Source organism: Pseudogymnoascus destructans, assembly GCF_001641265.1.
Source record: "Pseudogymnoascus destructans isolate 20631-21 unplaced genomic scaffold scaffold_5, whole genome shotgun sequence".
In the NCBI taxonomy this organism is placed as follows: Eukaryota; Fungi; Ascomycota; class Leotiomycetes; order Thelebolales; family Thelebolaceae; genus Pseudogymnoascus; species Pseudogymnoascus destructans.
This window is the reverse complement of record NW_020167524.1, coordinates 705,621-725,808: the sequence shown is the minus strand read 5'-3', so window position 1 is coordinate 725,808 and position 20,188 is coordinate 705,621. Positions and strand designations below refer to the sequence as shown.

The 20,188-nt window shown below is 48.9% G+C and overlaps 6 protein-coding genes across 6 annotated transcripts; 3 read left to right on the top strand and 3 right to left on the bottom strand.

Annotated features, from left to right (window-relative positions):
- Positions 1 to 953: 953 nt before the first annotated feature.
- VC83_02487 (uncharacterized protein) lies at positions 954 to 4,087 on the top strand. Its single transcript, XM_024466148.1, has 2 exons — positions 954 to 1,097; positions 1,168 to 4,087. Exons 1-2 carry the CDS (start codon positions 1,061 to 1,063, stop codon positions 3,588 to 3,590), a joined length of 2,460 nt encoding a protein of 819 aa, XP_024326335.1. The 5' UTR covers positions 954 to 1,060; the 3' UTR covers positions 3,591 to 4,087.
- Positions 4,088 to 4,187: 100 nt separating this feature from the next.
- VC83_02486 (uncharacterized protein) lies at positions 4,188 to 5,168 on the bottom strand (the record flags this gene model as incomplete). Its single annotated transcript, XM_024466147.1, has 1 exon — positions 4,188 to 5,168. One exon carries the CDS (start codon positions 5,166 to 5,168, stop codon positions 4,332 to 4,334), a length of 837 nt encoding a protein of 278 aa, XP_024326336.1. The 3' UTR covers positions 4,188 to 4,331.
- A 556-nt stretch (positions 5,169 to 5,724) lies between these two features.
- VC83_02485 (uncharacterized protein) lies at positions 5,725 to 7,927 on the bottom strand (the record flags this gene model as incomplete). The annotated part of the gene is made up of 1 exon (XM_024466146.1): positions 5,725 to 7,927. One exon carries the CDS (start codon positions 7,925 to 7,927, stop codon positions 5,840 to 5,842), a length of 2,088 nt encoding a protein of 695 aa, XP_024326337.1. The 3' UTR covers positions 5,725 to 5,839.
- Positions 7,928 to 10,101: 2,174 nt separating this feature from the next.
- Positions 10,102 to 10,629, top strand: VC83_02484 (uncharacterized protein; the record flags this gene model as incomplete). The annotated part of the gene is made up of 1 exon (XM_024466145.1): positions 10,102 to 10,629. The coding sequence occupies one exon, from the start codon at positions 10,102 to 10,104 to the stop codon at positions 10,627 to 10,629; it is 528 nt and encodes a 175-aa protein (XP_024326338.1).
- An 869-nt stretch (positions 10,630 to 11,498) lies between these two features.
- On the top strand, positions 11,499 to 12,908 carry VC83_02483 (uncharacterized protein). Its single transcript, XM_024466144.1, has 2 exons — positions 11,499 to 11,891; positions 11,939 to 12,908. Exons 1-2 carry the CDS (start codon positions 11,534 to 11,536, stop codon positions 12,772 to 12,774), a joined length of 1,194 nt encoding a protein of 397 aa, XP_024326339.1. The 5' UTR covers positions 11,499 to 11,533; the 3' UTR covers positions 12,775 to 12,908.
- On the bottom strand, positions 12,909 to 14,673 carry VC83_02482 (uncharacterized protein). Its single transcript, XM_024466143.1, has 4 exons — positions 14,467 to 14,673; positions 14,357 to 14,413; positions 13,586 to 14,305; positions 12,909 to 13,538 (listed from the first exon to the last, which is right to left on the bottom strand). The coding sequence occupies exons 1-4, from the start codon at positions 14,551 to 14,553 to the stop codon at positions 12,960 to 12,962; spliced, it is 1,443 nt and encodes a 480-aa protein (XP_024326340.1). The 5' UTR covers positions 14,554 to 14,673; the 3' UTR covers positions 12,909 to 12,959.
- Between the last annotated feature and the right edge of the window lie 5,515 nt (positions 14,674 to 20,188).

Below are 20,188 nucleotides of genomic sequence, written 5' to 3'. Positions count from 1 at the left end.
CGAGTGGCTCCGAGTGGCTCCGGCTTTCGATGGGCTGCGGGAGCGGTACCCGGCCACTAGTCCACTCCATGTCTATCCAAGGTCGATGTTGATATAGCAAGGTATAAGAACAGCCCGCCTCATGGGTTCAGAAGGTCATGATTATGTGGCCAGAAATAAACCTTACAGTTATAAAGATGTAGAATCGTTAGACCAAGGCAGATTGTTAAGTTCGGGATAGACTCGAGATAAAATCAACGATTAAATAAACGCTAGGCTGCGTGAAGATATATTCACCTGGAGGCCCTTTCCCTTTGGAGGCCCTGTCTCCGGCCCTCCATACATATTCAGAATGCGGGGAAGGGCGGCGGCCCTATGTCCAGCGGGAGAAGGAAGGAGCGCTCATAGTAGCTCGAGAATTTAGAAAAAGAGGCAGGAGCGACTGCCACAAAACTAAGCCACCCTAAGCCACCTTTGGTAAGCTGATTTCTAGATATTCGTATGACAGTATCAGCTGTACGGAAATTATACATTTGCGAAATACATCTCAGCTTCATCCCTGATCTGATACACGTTTCCATTAGAATGCGCGAACTTTTCATTGTTATAACGCGTCGAGGTCTTTTAAGGTGGCTGGGGTTGGTATAATTTTGGTAGGGCTTAGCGCGCCAAGCCCAGGTACAGTAGCGCAACGAACATCTCTGGGAACACCGTTAGGACTCACGTAAATCAGAGTCTTAATTATCTCAGTTAATTGTAATAAATTTTCACGGATCTTTTACCGTATTTCCACTGAATAGCGCGGTCTGAATACCATAACCCCTGCATTGTGGTGGGGTTTTGACGTTTGTCCAACGCGACGTGAGACCTGGGTGGTTGCGTCCAACGCGACGTGAGACCTGGGTGGTTGGTTATCGCGTCGCCAGCCACCTCGCCAGCGGCTGCCCCAGCCCTTCCCAGCCTTCCAACGCCACATCATAATTTGACGTATATACCTCTGACCTGCAGTAGCTGCGGGAAGATGCGCATCTTGCATCAAGCAATAGCAGCTCGCAGCTACTCACCGATCAATTGAGCAATCATGAATTCTCGAAGAGTTGACGTTCGCTCTGTGCAGTGTAAGTTCGCTGAAGGCTACGGCTGATGGTGGCACAATGGGAGGACCAAGGCTGACAATGACCACGATAGACAAAGAACTTTTAGTCGAAAGAGCGAATGAAAAATATTCTAAGGATAGATACAGTGCTGAGGATTTACATACGGACGACGAAGATGCCTTCGATATATCAAGCAACCCCAGCGCCGAAACAGTTCTTCTACCTGACGCCCCAATCAATCCACGGACGCAGGACCAGGTCAGCCAACGCTCTTATTCTGAGGCCCTGGAAACACTCACCGCGAAATTCCCACGGACTCCACGGACTACACCGCTAGCGAGCCGCTATGTGACCATGCCTCCTGCTGCACGGATGAGTTCGAATATCGGGACGAGAGTGATGAGGCCGTCCATGCAGTCGACGCAACCGCCGCAATTTACCTACTCGGGACCACCAACGCCAACGAACGATGACATGCCTTACCTCCGATATGCAATTGATCAGATTACAAGAGAAGACGATACGAGGAGCTCAACCCTGAGAGGGACAAGCGGGGACAGCAGCTCTTCGTACCCAAGGTTCCCTGAGCGAAGCCTCAAGCAAGACTACGTTAGACCCAAATATGATGACGAGCCCGACTACAATAGTGGACCTGGTCCCGATATTGGGTCGAAAGAAGATGTAAAATCTATGGCCCCGCAACCAACAGCCAAGTACAACCCGAAAGACTCGTTGGCTAGTCTCGCCTTGCCAACATCCGGATCTGAGCTGTACCTCGCCGCTGAACCTCCAGTACACACTGCACGGTACCCAGCACTCAACTTTGTGCCAAAAACTCTACGGACCTACAGTCTTGCCGTTTTGGTGTTGCTATGCATCTCCACAATACTTGGCTTAGGCCTCTGCATCGAATTCGCAGACGGTCTTTGGGCCCACAGTGGTTCCTTCGACGCGAAGTACTTCACATTCCGCTTCCTCCCTCAGATTATCGCCGCCTCTCTATTCCTCTGGCTTGAAGGCGTCATGGCGGCCGTCGGACGCATTGTCCCCTACGTTCAGATGACATCCGAGAACCATCAAGCTCGCCAACAGTCCCTGTTTCTGCCTTTCCAGCCCACGACCCTCCTCAGCCCACGATTCAGCTACTTCTCCTCCGACCAAATCCACCTCGGAGTGTGCAGCGTGCTCATCTGGCCGGCTGTTCTTACCATCCCCCTCGCCAGCTGCCTTTTCACTGTTACAAACATCGACGGACTCTGGAAATACAGCACCGTGACAAGTATCGCCGGTTTCCTCATCGCCATTTACATCTTAATTGTGCTCGGCCTCGTTGGGATCATCCTCAATTTCGTCCGCCGCGAGACCGGCCTGCTCTGGGACCCACGATCTCTCGCTGATGTCATCGCGCTGCTCTCCCGAAGCAACTGCATGGATGACTATGAGGGCGCCGAGGACGCATCAGATCTACCCGAGCTGCGTGAGAAACTTGGGCATCGCGCTGATCGCCTGGGGTACTGGCGCACTACAAACCCTACCCAAGACATTTTCTACTGTATCGGCGAGGAAGGCGCACCGCTCCGCCGACACGGCATGAACCGCGGCCGTGCCGAGCCATCAATTAATGAGAAGACCCGTTACAGCGGCGACACCGAGGCGCAGATGTTGACCACCCGTGCAACCTACATTCCATGGTACTTGAGGCGCTCGGCCCTGTTGCTCTGGCCCGTTATCTTTGGTGTTCTACTTGTCGCTGTCTTCATCGTCAGCTTCCTCCCATTGATAGCCCTCAGCTCCGGATTCCGCCCGCAACTTTCCTCCACTCCTAACAAGGCACACTTCATCCCCTCGTCGTTCTTCTATTCCTTCATCCCATCTACCATTGGTCTCGTTCTTTACGGAGCCCTGAGGCCCATGGCATACTCCATCGCCCGCCTGACACCCTGGTCTGAACTCGCCCGCACCTACGGTACTCGAGCTCTACCCTCGCTCCTCGCAGATTATAGCGCGAGCTCCAGTGTTCCATTTGCTGGTCTCTCGCTAGCGATTGAGAACGGACATTGGCTTGTCGCGCTTCTGGCTGTTGTGCACCCGCTCATGATGCTGCTACCGATACTCGGTGGTGGGATGTTTGCGGCATATACGACGTTCCCATCGCAGACTCTATTGGTTCTCACAGATATGGCAGCGTTCTATGTCATTCTTGCGACCCTGATTGGGTATTTCATCGCGCTGCTGGCTGTGGCGCTTGCGCTCGTACCGTGGGAGGCACAGGAGAAGCTGAAGCTTCCAAGCAGCATGAGCTGCTTGGCAGAGGTAGTTAGCGTGATTGGACAAAGCGGGTTGAGGAGCGATGCCGCATTCCGTGCTGTCCGCGGGCGCACGGATTTACGAACAAGGCTGGTGGGAGCGAGAGAGAGAGGAAGAGGGGAAGTGAAGTATTTCTGTGGGGAGTGGAGGGAAGGCGGGAGAGTCGGGTGGGGAGTGGAGAGAATGGGAAGATCTGAGAGATCTTGAGTGGGGAGCCAGTGGGCTGCCCTTGATGTGTTACGGTATGGAACGACGAGAATCTGCAAGATGTTTGATACGATATGGAGCGACGATACATTGCAAGGTGTGGGTGGGTGCGACTCACCACGGATTTACGGATCACAAAACCGAGGCAGCACATGGCGTTACGATCGACGGAGTTACCAATTTTACGGCGGCATGATTTACGGAGTTGATGATTTACGACACTAATGAGATACGGAGTTACGAGTTACGGCTTTATAATTTATGATTTTACGATTTACGGGGTTATGGTTTAGATGGAGACGGAGTTATGAGATATGGCGTTATGATCAAAAGAGGCACGGAGTTCGGAGGTTTGGACTACTGGAAATATACCTTGCGAGGTAGTGAGTACTGGAGGCGCTGGATATGTTTCTATGAGTAGAGATGAGCATTACTTTAGTGGAGAGCACATGCTATATAGCCACAAGCCATATAGATAATGGATTTGAATGGAAGAGCTATTCTCTCGTATCTCTTGCTCCCCCATAATAATTCTACAATACAGTGAGAACTATGTCGGAAATGTACGGTGCTAAAGTTATATCGAAATAAAGACAGTGCCAACACTTTCTCAATCCCTTCCCCTTGCTCCTATATCCACCCTATTTCCCATTCCCTTGTTATACGCCTCCGCCTGGCAAGACGTGGACGAGGCCGTAAATAATAGTTCCTATCAATTTATACCACAGATCCATCTGGTGATCAACGAAGTAACAACACACTCCCGATTGGGTTGTTGCTTCCGCAGACCACGACCGAACCATGCAGCCGCCTAAATGAGGCGACGAGGTGAAATATGTCCATCTCCCGCTGCAACGCCTCTACATCACGCGTAATCATCCGCAGCGTATCACTTTCGCCTAAACCATTATCACTCTCATTCAGCATCTCTTCATTCCTTAGGCCACTACCAAGAAGTGCACGTTGGGCAATTGCTACGCGCGCATCGAATCGTCGCTCAACTTCTTCCGCAATCATCTTCTCAAACAGCTCTAGGCGTACATTGTCGGCATGCAGGCTTACTTGTACGCTTAGTTTGAGACTTTTCCACGACAGCGGCGTTCGGGTATATGTCCGATGGGGTATCTGTCGTGGGACGGCGGAATACATTGGGAGTGATGTTGGACAAGCGTCTGGGCCGTCAGTAGTGCGGTGAGAAGACTCGTTGGGCGTTGGGGAGTGAATTCGGGGTGGGGTTAAGACGGAGTCATCGAGCATCGAGGTTGGTGTTGAGGGAGCGTCTGAGCTCTCTTCGGAAGAGTAAATGGACTCTTCTAATACTGGGAGCGCGAGCTGGGGAGCATTTGCACTTCTAGCAGCGGAATGGACTGGCTCATTGGATTCCCGGGGTTCAACTGGGTGATTGCTCGTGATTCCATCACTATCGTAGGTGGGCTGATAGGAGTAGCCGCCGTGGTCGTTTTTGTAGCCAAGATCATCGTCATATGGTGCTTGTGAGGTTGTGGGGAGAGACTGTAATGCTTCTGTAGATAAGCCTTCTTGTCTTGAAGAGCCACTAACTGAGTCAGAATAGTCCATGTTGGCTGCCGGGCATATGGCTCGGGCTGGCTCCATTATGTGTTGCAGAAATGCTGATATTGAGGAAGGAGCAACGGCTAAGACAATATATGGAAGGGGCGACGGCTAGGATGATTTTTGGAAGGAGCAACGGTTAAGACCATATATGGAAGGAGCGACGACTACAATGCTATATGGTAACAGCAACGGTGGTATACGGAAGGAGCGAAAGGCTGATATGTGGAAGGAGCACACGTATGATATCTGGAAGGAGCGAACAGGTCATATACAGGCGTAGTGAAGTGAGAAGTGGTCCCACCCGCTACGAAGCACTGGTGTAGTTTTTAAGTTTACGTGGCCTTGAACTAACAGCTAGGCTGATACAAAGATTGGATAACATGGGGATAAGATTATTATTTGGCAGGGGAATAGTCTAAAATATTCTATTGGGGTGTTCACAGAGTAGTGGCTATTTTGGCCCATGGTAATGAGGAGTTCACTACCAAGCTTTAGTTTCGATATAGCACCCATATCACACTATCATACCAAGTTCGAATAAAATGAAAATAAAGCATATCTCTCATACTACTACCGCAATAATAGTAATTTATGAACCTAGAACTCAAGTGACCGCATTGAAACAACCCATCGTACATTCTCCACGACATGGCAGATAGGCCGTCAAACTCCGATCATGCTAGATGAGTCGTGTTGAACAAACGGTTACCTGTATCGGTCTCTCCGCTACCTCTAAACTGGTTTTTAGACAGGCGAAGAGCAACAAGACTGATATTTCCATAGCTGGCTAGATTCGACGCCGTTTCTCCAGAGATGAACTTGTCTTGAACGACATTGGCAACAACAACGATGCGGATAGTGGCATGCAACTTTCGCACGTGTTCTATGAACTCCAAAATAGTTTTACCGGTGTTGATGACCGAGTCGATGAGGATGATGCTATGTTGCTGCTCTACATGATGGAGTTTGAGGTCCTCGGGCTGGCTCGCATGCACCAACATTGCGAGAGGAAAAACTTCGTTGATACCCTCGGCCATAGGTGCTCCGCCGCGCATCAAAGGCACAATTGTCATCCTTTTCTCGCCTTCCAGGCGATGACCCTTCGTATGTCCGCCTTGAACGTGTGGGATCTTGTAGCTCTCGAGTCCAATAACCTTGCTAATGAACTCGACAGCTAAGTACCACCCAATGCGGCGATGAGCTCTCTTGAGGGCCGGGCCTGCAACAGTTGCATCACGCGTCTGAGTTGTGAGCAGGGCGGCTGCGCTGCTATTGGTTGCATGGATGAACTGGAAATCGGAATTGCACAGGATTGCCTCTATATCGGCCTGTGAGAGTTGTATAAGCGGGAGCTTGACCGAATCCAACCGTGGGGTTGCTGTGCTCGGCAACACGAGTTGACTGGCAGTCAAACCCTCGGTTTTTATAGCATCCCTCAAAGCAGCTTCCATGGACTTGCTCCTGGAGTCCTCATCGCCGACAACAACTATGGCCCGGTCTGCCTGGATTAACATTGGCAAATCCAACGGACTGTCTCCAAATGCGCACACTTCTGCCTGGTATGCGTCCCGGATGTGATCAACCAACTCTGCTTTGAGCTCCGCAGTCACCACGAATCCATCTGAAATCTGTCCTCCACCTATAACTGCCACGGAGTCGGCCAGACCTTCTCTCTCAAGAACTTTCTCCCAGACATGTCCTAGACCACAGGTTATGACCACAGCGCCGACATGATCAAGCTCTGCCGCTTGGTGTAACAGAGATACAAACTCGGGATACATAGTCACCCCCAAGGCTACCTCGTCACATATGCCATCGAATGCTCCGTCATTAGCGGCTTCTTCGTAGAGCAACGTGGCCTGCCGAAAGGAATGATACGAGTAGCCACTAGAGCCGCCGAACAATTCTTTCAGAGGGTTTTTTGCCCCTGTCGATGCCCCATGGTTGGAGACTTTTTCCCAGAACATATCGGCAACGTCTTGCGGAGCCAACGTCTTGTCCGCGTCCATAACCAACATTTTCTTGACTCGACCATCGCGAGTGGCGTCACTGTCCATAGCCTCTCCCAGCCTGGTCATCGCGTTGTTCCGGTTAACATGCTCATTGTGACGGCCGAGATCGGAGACCAACCTCATGAGTCTGACTGAGAACATCTCTTCGGACTCCACGTTGTTGCCTCGAGATATTGCACAGAAGTGAATACCATGGACGCGACAAAATGTACGCAGCATGTTTTCCTCCTGTTTCTGCCACTTCTCCAAGTGTTCAAGTGGCACGATATCACGGTTTCTCTCCCAGTCGCCCAAGCGGTGTTGTTGAATAACCTCGGGGTCAATTCTCAAGTACAGTATATGCGAATATATCTCAAGATCTTTCGGTGTAATCACAATGATTTCGGAATCCTCTTTTTCGTCCCAGAACGTGGCATGCCCCGCCACTACCCCATTAGTTCTGCCGATTGTGCATTCGTGTTTAATGGAGCAGATGGCTTTCTCGCGCAACTTCACTTTATGCTCCTCTGGCAACTTCTTGAATGCGAGAAGGCCACCGGGAACGAGAGAGTTAATCACCGAAGATCCCTCAAAAAATTTAAACGGGGTGGTTCCTTGTAACTGAGAGTGAACCTGGAGCATGGAAAGATAATGAGATTTCCCAGCGCCAGGTATACCATACAGTCCAATGATATTCGGGGTGAAACCCTCAAGCGTGCAAATGAATCCATCAGAAGATCCTTCTGTCTCGGCATTCGTGATATCAGCCATGGTGTTGGAAAAGTGCTTGATACAGAGTGAAATCTAACGTCGGTATCGTGGGAACGATACGAGAAAAAGGTTGGTTGAGAAGGACCCAAATAAGGATTTAATCCTTTCTTTATATATGGTTTTAGAGGCATGTATAATGGCGACCAGGAGAAAACGCGGTTTGCTTTGAGCCATTTTGTGTTTGATGAAATGGGGTAACTAGTCTCGATGGAAACATTTTCAGACTGCACGAGGGTAAGGGATTCCTCTTTGATGATGTGAAAAGTAAATCCAACTTAGAAAAGATTGCTCAAAGAAAAACCTACCTAGCAATATCCTTCGCAGGGAAAACAATACTAACAAGCTCCTTCTTCGCCTCTTTTGCGATTTCTAGCTCACGTTTGGCACAAACACAATCACCAGAAGCCTCGAGGCAACAAACCGCTGCTGGTATGAAAAACCTACCTTACGTTGTAATGTCGCTAACTAAGCATATCGTGGAGCTTGTTATCAAGAGACAGTAGACACGGTGATTGCCAGCATCAGCGATGGCGACGATGAAGCTGAGACGATGACGGCGATTGCGGCGGGGCAAGCAACATTGGCGTCTCCGTTGCCCCGTTCACCTTATGGACGTAAACTCAAGAAGGGGCAATCCTTCACAGATAGCTCCTTTACAGCCTTTCGTAGTTGGCTTGGCCATAATAATGGAAAGTATTAACGGCTGCGCATATAGTGTTGAAGGCTTAGCTATCACTCATTGGTATTATTTCCCCGCGACTGACAAACCACAGATGTCCGAGACAGCGATGTCGTGAAAATAAGAGTGATAATGGAAATGTTTGTCAGCTTCGTCGTACCCACTGTCATGCCCAGGCTGCCGCCCAAAATCTCCCCCGTCGTCGTCGTCGCGGACCAACTTCCTTTGGTTATAGGGTATTGTAAGAGCGCCTGGCTGGACAGGGCACTGGGAAGTCAAGTTAAGGATCGGTAGATAGAAGACTCTGTGCTCATTACGAAGACTGACCCTCCCGTGCTGCTCGTGACAGGTATGGCGGCTAAACATCAGCCCCCGTCCCCTTTGAAATCCACATTCCATCACTCGCTATTGCCGTAGTACAATCGTGAATGGATACAGGCTTGACCGATCGATGCGGTCCCATGAAGTCCTCCCATGCCCCATGCCCCATGCCGCCCAGTGTTTCTCTCGCCTATGCCGCACTGTTATTGGAAATCGAGCGATACTGAGACAGTACGACACAATGGTCGTCGGTAGCTGGTAGCTGGCATTTGAGGCATAAAATCCTTTTCAATATCTGTGGAAAATACTCTAGACTGACCCACAGCTACACTACACTTATTTTACGGAATAAATGGAGCAACTACGATAAAGTTACATGGTATACTCCAAGGGCTAGAGAATGCATACGGACGTAGGCCATGAGCCGCGTCGCCTCTTCGTGACCTTGAACCCCCCCCCCAAATCCCCGGGGTGTCATGTCATGTCTCTACTGCAACTCCGCCAAATTTTACTACTTTGGGCTATATCAGATATTTATATCTGTCGTTGTGTCCTCGTCACACACCTTCTATTCGGGGCAACCTTCTTCCAAATATACGCGTCCTCCTTGCTTTCGCACGTCGATTGCTGTATATAAATCTTTCACTTTTGCCATATTCCCTGTTCTCACTATTCTCAACCACAGTTGCATATCCACAAACTAATAAACAACCCCAATCATGGCTGCATCTTCTGAGCACTTCCAAGGGTGGCCAAATGAAGCCGCTGTAAGTTCTATTCTTTTATATCAGAGGATGCAACACCCATCTGATTAAGGCTCCCCATCTAATAAATACCAGTTCCAGGCCGATGGCTACCAACATACTCCAGTTAAACTGTCTGTAAAAGGCTTTATTCCTTCCTACGTTGCCGGTACTCTATACCGAACCGGTCCGTCTCAGTATATTGTCAAAGACACCCCAAAGAGTGATTTTAAAATCGACCACTGGTTTGATGGGTTTTCCTCGGTCCATCGGTTTGAGCTTACCCCTTCAACTGATGGCTCGGTGGAGGCTACCTACAACTCACGCCAAAATGTAGACACCTTGGTCGAGAAAATCCGCTCCACACTGGGAATTACGACCAATTAACCTTCGGCCAGAAGCGGGACCCATGCGATGGCCTCTTTAAAAAGATGAAGAGCGTATTCACAGCAGCAAGGGGCCCGTCTCCTGAAGAGAACAATATTGGAGTCACTATTGCCCCAAATGTGCCCGGGATAAACGGAAAATCAAGTGACGGAAAGTCGCGGTTCAAGACTCTCAGCGCGTTTACTGACAATGCTTCGTACAAGCAATTTGACCCTGAGACTCTTGAGCCCCTTGGAGTCGCCAGCCAGGGCTCCCTTCATCCTGCCCTCGCCGGACCACTTAGCGCAGCCCATGCAAACTACGACCCTGTCAATGGAGATGTGCTAAACCATAACCTGACCTTTGGCCTGAACTCCGTCTACCGCGTCTTCAAAACTATTGGCAGGCTGAAAACCGAGCTCGTTCATGAAACCAACCCTGTGCAACTTGGCGCTTTGAGCTCAAGGTGTCTCCCACTTCGCGCGCTCTTTTATTGCTCCTCTCAACGCGGGAGAGATGTCCCCTCTCTGCAAGATCTAGTTCGTCGGCGGCCCGCTTGCGCAACTCGTCACACATCTGGTTTATATAGGTAGTCTTGATCATACCCACGTCCTGGTGCCGTCCGGCATGTCTTATATAATCCCTGGCTCGTCTTGAAACGTGTTGACAGCACACACATACCTCTTCGCACTGGACGTCTGCATCGAAGTTAACAGCCCCGCTTGAAGGAGGAAGACAAAGGCCTACATTGCTCAAAATGCCTCCGAAGCCTCTGCCGGGTTTTGAAGAATTCGTTTCTATCGCAATCTTTAAGAGGACAATTAAATGTTTTACCACCGCAATCATGCTTCTTCATATACATCTGGGTCGTGGTCGTCGCTATCTTGATCATCGTCATTTGCTTTCGAGTGGGACCCGTATAATTTCAGTTGAGCGGACAAATATCCTTCGAGAGACTCGAGAAAGTCAGTTCTGTACCTACAGGTAACTGAATACTAACTCGATATTCGTCAAGGTGAGCACGAAATGCATCGCTCCTCAGAAAGAAAGCAGAGCAGGGACATTGTAGCCGCATATCGTTCGACATGCTGAGGGCGATGAGACGAGAAAGGGAAGGAAGTGGAGTCCTCTGGGTAATCCGATCTTCAAATCTCAGTCCACCCGTCCAGCCAACTAAAATCCATAAAGATAATAATTAGCCGAAGTTGGCAAATGCGGCAGATTTGAAATTATTTAAGGGCAAAAACTCCATAATCGTCGGTGTTCGCACCGACCATCTTACAGGTGGTCGGCGAAAGCGAAGTGCATCCGGAAAGCGAAATTGCATCCCGCCAGCCAGATATCATCAGTATGTAGAATCTAATATAACCACTATCTAACCCTAACCCTAACCCTTTTAAAGTGAAAATAGCGTCAGTTTTATTTAATAATTTAATCACTTAATTGGTTGTATAACTTAGTTGTTTAGATAGTGGTTATATTAGATTCTACATACTGATGATATCTGGCTGGCGGGATGCAATTTCGCTTTCCGGATGCACTTCGCTTTCGCCGACCACCTGTAAGATGGTCGGTGCGAACACCGACGATTATAACGGTGCTTTACTGTACCATGTCCGAGGTACCCCACCATACGACAAGGATCTCCCCCATCCTCAACCTCACCCCACGACAACGTCAGCTAGAACAATGCAATCCAGTCGTCTAGTCGCCCGCTCTCTCCAGCTCCAGAACCACATTCGGCATGCTCCCTCATCCACTTCACAAGAGCCAATAAACACCACAATGGCGACGCCTACTGCCGCCTCCCCGGCACTCCCAGAAAGACGGGCTCTCAAAATCCTTATGCTCCACGGTACATACTACCCCCCCACCTCTTCGCGCCCTCCTGACACATAGTAGGGTACACCCAATCTGGCGCCTCCTTCCACGCGAAAACACGCGCCCTGGAAAAGGCCCTCGACAAGGCCTTCCCCGCCATCCCCGGCACCCCAAACGCCGGCGCCCCTCCTCCAGGCTCCCTCGCCAAGTACCCCGGCGGAATCCGCCTCATCTACCCCACCGGACCACACCGCCTGCGCCCGTCACAGATCCCGGGATATGTGAGCGCAACTACTACATCCCAGGGCGGGCCGATCGCGGCAGGCGCAGCGGCTGATGACGAGGACGACGTGGATGCGTGGGCGTGGTGGCGCCGCGATGATCGCACAGGGACATATACGGGCCTCGATGAGGGTGTGGACCGGATTGCGGAGACTATATGCGAAGTTGGTGGCGTGGACGCTGTGATGGGATTCTCGCAGGGAGGGGCCGCTGCGGCTATGGTTGCGGCGCTGTTGGAGCCGGGGAGGAAGGAGAAGATGGCAAAGGCTGGGGGGTGGAAGTTCCCTGCTTCGTTTGAAGATCTGGAGTGCGCGCCGTTGAAGTTTGGGGTTGTGTATTCGGGGTTCTTTGCGCCGCATGACGATTATAAGGGGCTTTATGAGGCGTGCGAGGGGATAACGAAGACGCTGCATTATATCGGAGGGTTGGACATAGTTGTCGAGGAGAGTAGGTCGAGGGGCTTGGTGGATAGGGTTGGAGGAGATGTGGTTGTGCATCCAGGAGGTCACTTTGTGCCAATTGGGAAGGAGTGGGTAGCGGCTTTGGTGGGGTTTATCAGGCAGGCTATTGAGGGTGGCGGAGTTTCAAAGAGGGAGGAGGATGCGAACATCGAAGATATGGATGTTCCATTTTGAGAGGGGAATCAGTGGAAGATAGAACCGATTGATGAGAAATATGGGATACATGGAAGACGGCATAGATATAGACGTTCACGCTGACATATACCAAAGATAGATTCCTGGAATCGTAAGAACCGTTTGGTCTGGCTATTATATAGTACACCATATCACGCCTCCCAATTCACCGTCCCAATACCCGTCTAAGTTGACTTCTCCCCTTTCGGTGCAATCCTGGCCATCATCTCCTCCTTCGTGATCAAGTGGTCGATCCTCTCCAGCAGCCCAAGCAAGCTCTTCATGTTCCCACTCCACTCGTTCAGCACATCATCCGCATCCCTCTTCTTCTCAAAGCTGACCAGTCGTGCTGGACGGTCAATCTTGGCAAATACCGTCTTGGCAGTCACGAGCTCGCTGATGTACTGCTCAGTTTCCTCCTCCGTCAGGTCCAGCAACTGGGTCAGTCGGCCCATTTGGATACGCGTATAGTATTTCGCGACGACGCGGACGTTGTGCTCGATAACGCGTTTGCGCAGCTCATTCCAGCGGTATTTCGCATCCTCCGAATTTTGATCAAAGACGTCCGTAGCGCACAGGTGCGGTACGAAGTGCTTCTCTACCTCGGGCCAGCGCATCAGCTCGTGGATCGTGAAGAGCTTGAGGAGCTCGGCCTCGACGGGGATTTGGGTATTGCGGGTGTCGGAATGGATGTGGTGAAGGAGATCGGACTGCTCGTTGTCGTATGGAGCGAGGATCACGTAGTAGATAACGCGCTGGAGGGTCTGGGACAAGTTAGTAATATTTCGCTCAGCAAGTCCGTGGAACTTACTGCGTGCAGCTTCTCTGGGTCGTCCTCTACTGCCTGGGTATCAAGAACCTGTCTATAGTCCTTGCAAGCATCGAGATACTTCTTGTCGTGCTTCGCCAAGATAATCTGTTGCTCGTAATACCTCAACTTCAGGTCTGTGACATCATCCTCCTTAACCCCCGGCACATCCTCGCCCCTGTTTCTCCTCTTCTCGCGCTCCTTGGCCTCCTTATCCAACTGCTCTGGTGTCTTCGGGATCTGTCGCGCAAGGTATTTCGTGCTGATCTTCCTGCTGAGAATACCAGCTTGTGTCCAGTCGTCATTCTCTATGCATAATGCGACCTGTTCGAGGATAAATTCCGTCTTCTCCCTTCGCTCCATTGACCCGAATGTCTCGACCTGCAACTCGCACAGGATGTCCGCCGCAGACTTGAGGTCGCCCTGCTCCTTCTTGATGTCCGAGAGAACCTTTGTGACACGAGCCCGCTCCACCTCGACGAAAATCTTCCCCTCAGTCACCGTCCGGAGTGTCTCGATAACCGATAATTTCGTCTCGAGATCTGGCGTCTCGTCTAGGAAGCTCATCACGACCTGCACCATCTTTGTAATCGCCTGCTTGAGTTGTCCATGCTTCTTCGACAGCAGAGAGACCTGCTCGTTCACCAGGTTCCAGTCCCCCGAATCTTTGCTTAGTGTGACTATCTTGACAATAACTCGCGAGGTGGAAGCAAGATCTGACGACTATATGTTTGTTAGTGAATGGTGCTACAAACGTAAGGCAAGGCTGTCTACCTGTCTCGTTTGCTTCTCCAGCGCCGTCAGCTTTTCAATAGCTGCCTGTATGTTCGTCTATAGAGCAAAGTTAGATACAATCAAGGATATCGTAGATACTGGCGGCATACCTTGGCCAGCTCTTCTGCCTCTGGAAGCTGTTTGTCGACGTCGGCCGAGTGGTCCTTGTCGGGCCTCATAACAGCTTCCCCGGACATCTTTGCGGGTGAGGAGAGTAACCTGAGGTGTCACAAGTACGATTGAGGTGAGGTATCGGAATAAGAGCGATAAATAGATTGGTATATCGCAATGTGTGAGGTTTGGAGAAGCTCTTGTTGATGGTACGTACTCAGAGCGCAACTTGGAATATTGAACGCGGCGAGAGCTTCTCAGCACAGACCATTCGCGACAGTAGTAATTAAGTCACGTGAGTACATTTTGATTACTAAGCATCACCAAAGCATAACGTACTTGACAAGCGAGTCGTATTTGCATGCGAGTCGTATCGCAACACACCAAATCTGCACTTTACGGACACTAATGACTATAATGGCTCACCCACAGAACACTCCGGCTAGTCAGATTGAAGGCCGAATTGATTTAGCTATTCAGGCCTTCCATCAAGGCTATTTTAGCAACCTTAAAGCGGCTTGTACAACCTACGATGTGCCATACACAACTGTCCGCGACCGCGTTAACGGACGCGTTGCTCGACGCGATTTACAACCCGCAAACAAAAAACTTAGCAACACAGAGGAGTCAACACTTGTCGAATGGATATTATCTATGGAGAAACGAGGTCTACCCCTTAGATCTGAATCTGTACGGCAAATGGCAAATCTATTACTCCAAAAATGGTCTGACGCGTGTAATGGTGGGTGCACCAGATGTGAGAATCTAGCCACCCAAGGAAGGGATGATTCTACTAAGACAACACACTGTCTTAGAAAACAGAGCCAAAGGGTCGTAGCTTAGACTATTCCACAACGCAGCAATCAGGTGTGTGATGTAGTGAAGTGGTTCAGACAAGTTGCAACAAATGTTGAGTCTGGGAACTCAGGGGTAAGTCAGAGGTTAACACCTCACTGACTTTTCAGAAACAAGGAGTAACAAGATGAATGCTTGGAAGCTTGTAAAAGACGTGGAAGTATGTGATAGTCTATTTACTGTATTGCCTGCTTGCCCTTTCTTAAGGAAAGGGCAATCCTATTTATGCCAAAGGAGTGTAGTTCTCTCATTTTCCAAGACTTTCCATGACTTACCAGGCTTGGTAACTGTAGTCGACGTAAGAGAATCCCATAGAACCATCTCTTAGGTTCATAGCCTATAGGAAGTAAAAGGAGGTCCAAGGTCAGAGTACCCCTATAGACAAATTATGTCATAGACAAATTATGTCATAACTTAACCAATCTTGTGGGTAACTAAAGAGCGATGACATGTAATGAATCATAGAGGTTCGTAGGAGCTTTTAGAGCTATCGTTCATGCTCCTAGGCCTCTAGTTGGTAGAGATATGTCATGTGGTAGTATGAGTGATGTCATGTAATGAATCATAGAGGGTTGTAGAGATATGCTATGTGGTAATATCGGCCCAGTAACTAAGGAGCGATGACGTGTAATGAATCATAGATGGTTGTAGCAATCGTTGAGTAGTATTGCTCTTGTTGTTGGTGTGATAAGCCAAAATATGTATAGTGACTTGTAGGTTTGAGGAGGAGATTTCCAAGTTTGCTCTTGAGTTTGATCGCAAACTGAGTTCAACGAATGTCAGTATGACAGGTTACTGGGCTAATACTACCACATGACATATCTCTACCAACTAGAGAGGCCTAGGAACATGAACGATAGCTCCAAAAGCTTCTACAACCCTCTATGATTCATTAAATGTCATCACTCCTTAGTTACCCACAAGATTGGTTAAGTTATAACATAATTTGTCTATGACATAATTTGTCTATAGGGGTACTCTGACCTTGGACCTCCTTTTACTTCCTATAGGCTATGAACCTAAGAGATGGTTCTATGGGATTCTCTTACGTCGACTACAGTTACCAAGCCTGGTAAGTCATGGAAAGTCTTGGAAAATGAGAGAACTACACTCCTTTGGCATAAATAGGATTGCCCTTTCCTTAAGAAAGGGCAAGCAGACAATACAGTAAATCGACTATCACATTCTTCCAGATCTTTTCCAAGCTTCCAAGCATTGATCTTGTTACTCCTTGTTTCTGAAAAGTCTGAGGTGCTAACCTCTGACTTATCCCTGAGTTCTCATTTGTTACAGCTTGTCTAAACCACTCCACTACATCATACATGTAAGGATAGTTCGAACCGAGGCTGACCTTCGAGTCTGCAGAAGTATCCGAAGTATAATGTGAAGACTTCAATACTCGAAGCAGTAGGACAAGGTATAGTAGTTCAGGCTCCAAAGCATATACTTTATACCACAGGGGTCAAGTGGTGAGACTAACAGGTTGGCCAAGTGGTTCGACTCGAAGTAAGTGAATGTAAAGTATGTCGAAGCAGGAGGAATTGCAAGAAGGCCAAGTAGTGTATAATTTACTAGCTAAAGATCAATAAGAGACATGAGCAATAAGTGCTTATATAACAGTAAAAATCCCTAGTGCCAAATATGCGAAGGCATTAATTAACCAAACCCTAGCTAAGCGAGCCCTAGTGAAGCAAGCCAATAACAAGAGGGCCTAAGACAGTAGTCAACATTGGGCTGATCTAGGTCAGCAAGTGAAGCGAAGTGAGCGAAGTGAGCGAAGCAGGTGAAGTGAATGACATAGTAAAATAAGTACTAGAGACTAAAGCGAATCAAAGGGTCATGACACAAATATCGAAGGAGTGTCATGACAATACACCTGATTGCTGCATTGTGAAATAGTCTAAGCTACAACCCTTTGGCTCTGTTTCCTAAGACAGTGTGTTGTCTTGGTAAAATCATCCCCTTTCCTTGGGTGGCTAGATTCTCACATCTGGTGCACCCACCATGGATATGAAGCCCTGTGGTGATCAGAGCTTCATATTCAGGATTTATATTGAGTGCCTCTAGGTTGGAAATCCAGTGGGACAAGTAAGACCCAGACGAGCAGTCCTATTCCTTCTCCTATTCTGGCAGCCGAAACAAAATAACTCAATAACCTCCACAGCGATCATTCTCACTTGGATTCAGTGTATGACAAGTACTACATGGTTGTATCAGCTGTCCGCTATCACTTTCTACTCCGGAAACCACAACCCCCATGACCAAATAACCATCTGACCATATTCCGGGCATGTGAAAACTCTTCACTTCCGTTGAGGGGACGTGCACTCTATTGAGGAAAATTCTGAACCGAGGAGATAGTGGATTGCTCCCTCTGGGGCTTCATACAATAGGCTGGAGCAGGGGGGTAAACCCAAACCTAGAGACTGCTCTTTGTGTCTTCTTGGCCCGTGTTGCATATCTAGGGCATTAGACAACCTGTGTTGACCTTTTTGGATGGTATTAGGTGTGGCTTTTAATAGTCTTCAACAACGTAATGGGTCACTTGGTACACAAATTCAAAGGCTTACTAGAATGGCTCCCATACCTTATATACAACAAGCTACTAAGCTTTGAAGAGGCTATAGCAGACAGCGGTGGCTGTAGCCAAGTATGGGGGTTTGTTGATGGTACATTCTAGGGGTTTTGCCAACTCCCTAATGGACTTGTATCATCCTTAATTGGGCCATATAACGGACCAGCTAACAACTGGCGTATTTGGGGGGGATCAGGCTGCGTTGAAAGAATTTGGCATATTATGGATGGTAAACGGGAGTTATACCTATATAGAGACCCAGCTTACCAGTGTACAGAAGGAATTATGGCTCTGTATACTTGCGTGTGTAGCTACTGATATCTTCCTTCTAAGGAGAATCAGTTTAATGCTACTCTATTGTCTGTGAGAATTGCAGTTCAAAATGCCTTTAGATTAACACAACAGTTATGGACCTACACAGCTTTTGATAAAGGGCTAGAGTCACAGTCGCAGCCTGTAGCAGCTCACTTTAAAGCTGCGATACTATTAACGAACTGTTATACTTGTATATGGGGTAACTTGATTGGAACGAGGTTTCTGGTGCCTCCACCAACAGTAGAGGAATACCTTCTTTGTACTAGCTAGGATATATATGTATTACTCGACTCTATCCAACCCTCTACCCTGTCATATTCTTCGCTGTTACCTGTACTTTCGATTGGAATGCTTTGTTAGGTAGGCCTGTGTAAATCCTGCTAAAGCAGAGATATAATTGTAGTCTGGCCTTGCTTTAATTCAGCTTGGCCTTTCTGTAGTTCCTGGATCTGATGATCGACTTGCTAGAACCTCGAAGTAATTCCAGGATTATTGACGTTCCTGTTCTCACTTTCCTACTGCCCTCCCTGCCCTCTTGTATTACTCTGCCTCTACTAATCCTTTAGACTCAAAGAGTCATTTTAGACTCAAAGAGTCATTTTAGACTCAAAGAGTCATTTTAGACTCAATTTCTTCAAGGAGAAATTGAGTCTAAGACGGTGACAAAGTTTGGGGCTGTCTACGAAGGCATCTTCCTCAACGACTTGACCAGCCATGTGTAATGCTGACTTCTAAACGATGAAAGACACAGAGGTTTCTTGCGTAAGGTTGACTTGACAGACGAGGCAGGGGATTAGACACAAAGGCTTTCCAAGTAACATGTTACAATATTGTAAAGAATACTATATTGAGTTGAGCACGAAGCTCCTATCTAAGGAAATACTATCTACTTATATAGTGGCATCGTGCCAAAGGGATATCCATGGATAACATGTGTCATGAAGAGACCACCACGTGACCGAGCAGTGGTCCCTCATTTCGCTTCACTCGAGCTTACGAGCTCGCTTAGGAAAGCTCTTCTCTATAAAGAGGAGCTTTCCCACTGTAAGGATGCCTCCTTACTCGGGGTAGTTACGGCCGTCACGTGGCGTCATCGAGACTCGGGGCCGTTACGGGTCAGTCGCGACTGACAGCCTTAGGCACATAACGTAAGGAAGCCTTAGGCAAACAGGGAGCTAGCTGAGTCGGAGCGGTTTCGGGTATTTTAAGGGAACAGTCATACAGGGTTACACCTTCATCTTTTTTGTATCCTTCGTAGTAGACCTATAGGATTGCACCGACTCATATCCGACTCGCACTCCCATATGCCACTTCTCGTGATACGGTGCCCTGCGTCCTTACATTATACAAAAAAGATCACGCCTGCCAGGGACGGCCGTACTCAAAGAATATCCCACACTGGAACGACTCAGGAGAACTACCGTTACACCACCGACCGCGACTCGGAAACTGCGACGGAGCTGAGACCTGACGACTTCAAATAGCCGTGACCCCAGAGAACTCACGGACGACCAGTGGATCAGGGTTTGATCCTGCAGAGCAAGCTGGTAAAGTCGTCGACGCGTTGGCGCCGAATAGGATACGAGATCCTTAAGAACCCCCTCAAGCACAGAGGTAATTGTGAACAAGAGTGTTGATAGCTACGAGCTACCGGAAGTCAAACTCTTTCGTATCGACACCGATACACCCCCGAACCAACATGAGGAAAATGACCTCAAACATTCCCCAAGACAATGATTGTCAACCGTCACGAATGTCAACGAGACAAACCACTGCTGCAGCTGGGACTGCTGCACCCACCGAAGACATACCGGATCGAATGGCAAACCTCGAGATCCAGATGCAGGAGATCAAGGAAATGATAGCCAACCTAGCGGCAACCCAGACCAGGATCCCGTCCACGCCACCGGTGGACACCGTCGAAGTTGAGAAGCGACGAACTTCCCCTATGCGAAACACCCCCGAGACAGTTCAGT

Coding starts and splice junctions, on each gene's coding strand:
- VC83_02483 (XM_024466144.1), top strand. CDS start 11,534: ATGATATCTGGCTGGCGGGATGCAATTTCGCTTTCCGGATGCACTTCG. Junction 11,892..11,938: donor CAAAATCCTTATGCTCCACG/GTACATACTACC, acceptor GACACATAGTAG/GGTACACCCAATCTGGCGCC.
- VC83_02482 (XM_024466143.1), bottom strand. CDS start 14,553: ATGTCCGGGGAAGCTGTTATGAGGCCCGACAAGGACCACTCGGCCGAC. Junction 14,414..14,466: donor AGGCAGAAGAGCTGGCCAAG/GTATGCCGCCAG, acceptor TTTGCTCTATAG/ACGAACATACAGGCAGCTAT. Junction 13,539..13,585: donor ACCCAGAGAAGCTGCACGCA/GTAAGTTCCACG, acceptor AACTTGTCCCAG/ACCCTCCAGCGCGTTATCTA.
- VC83_02487 (XM_024466148.1), top strand. CDS start 1,061: ATGAATTCTCGAAGAGTTGACGTTCGCTCTGTGCAGT. Junction 1,098..1,167: donor TGACGTTCGCTCTGTGCAGT/GTAAGTTCGCTG, acceptor TGACCACGATAG/ACAAAGAACTTTTAGTCGAA.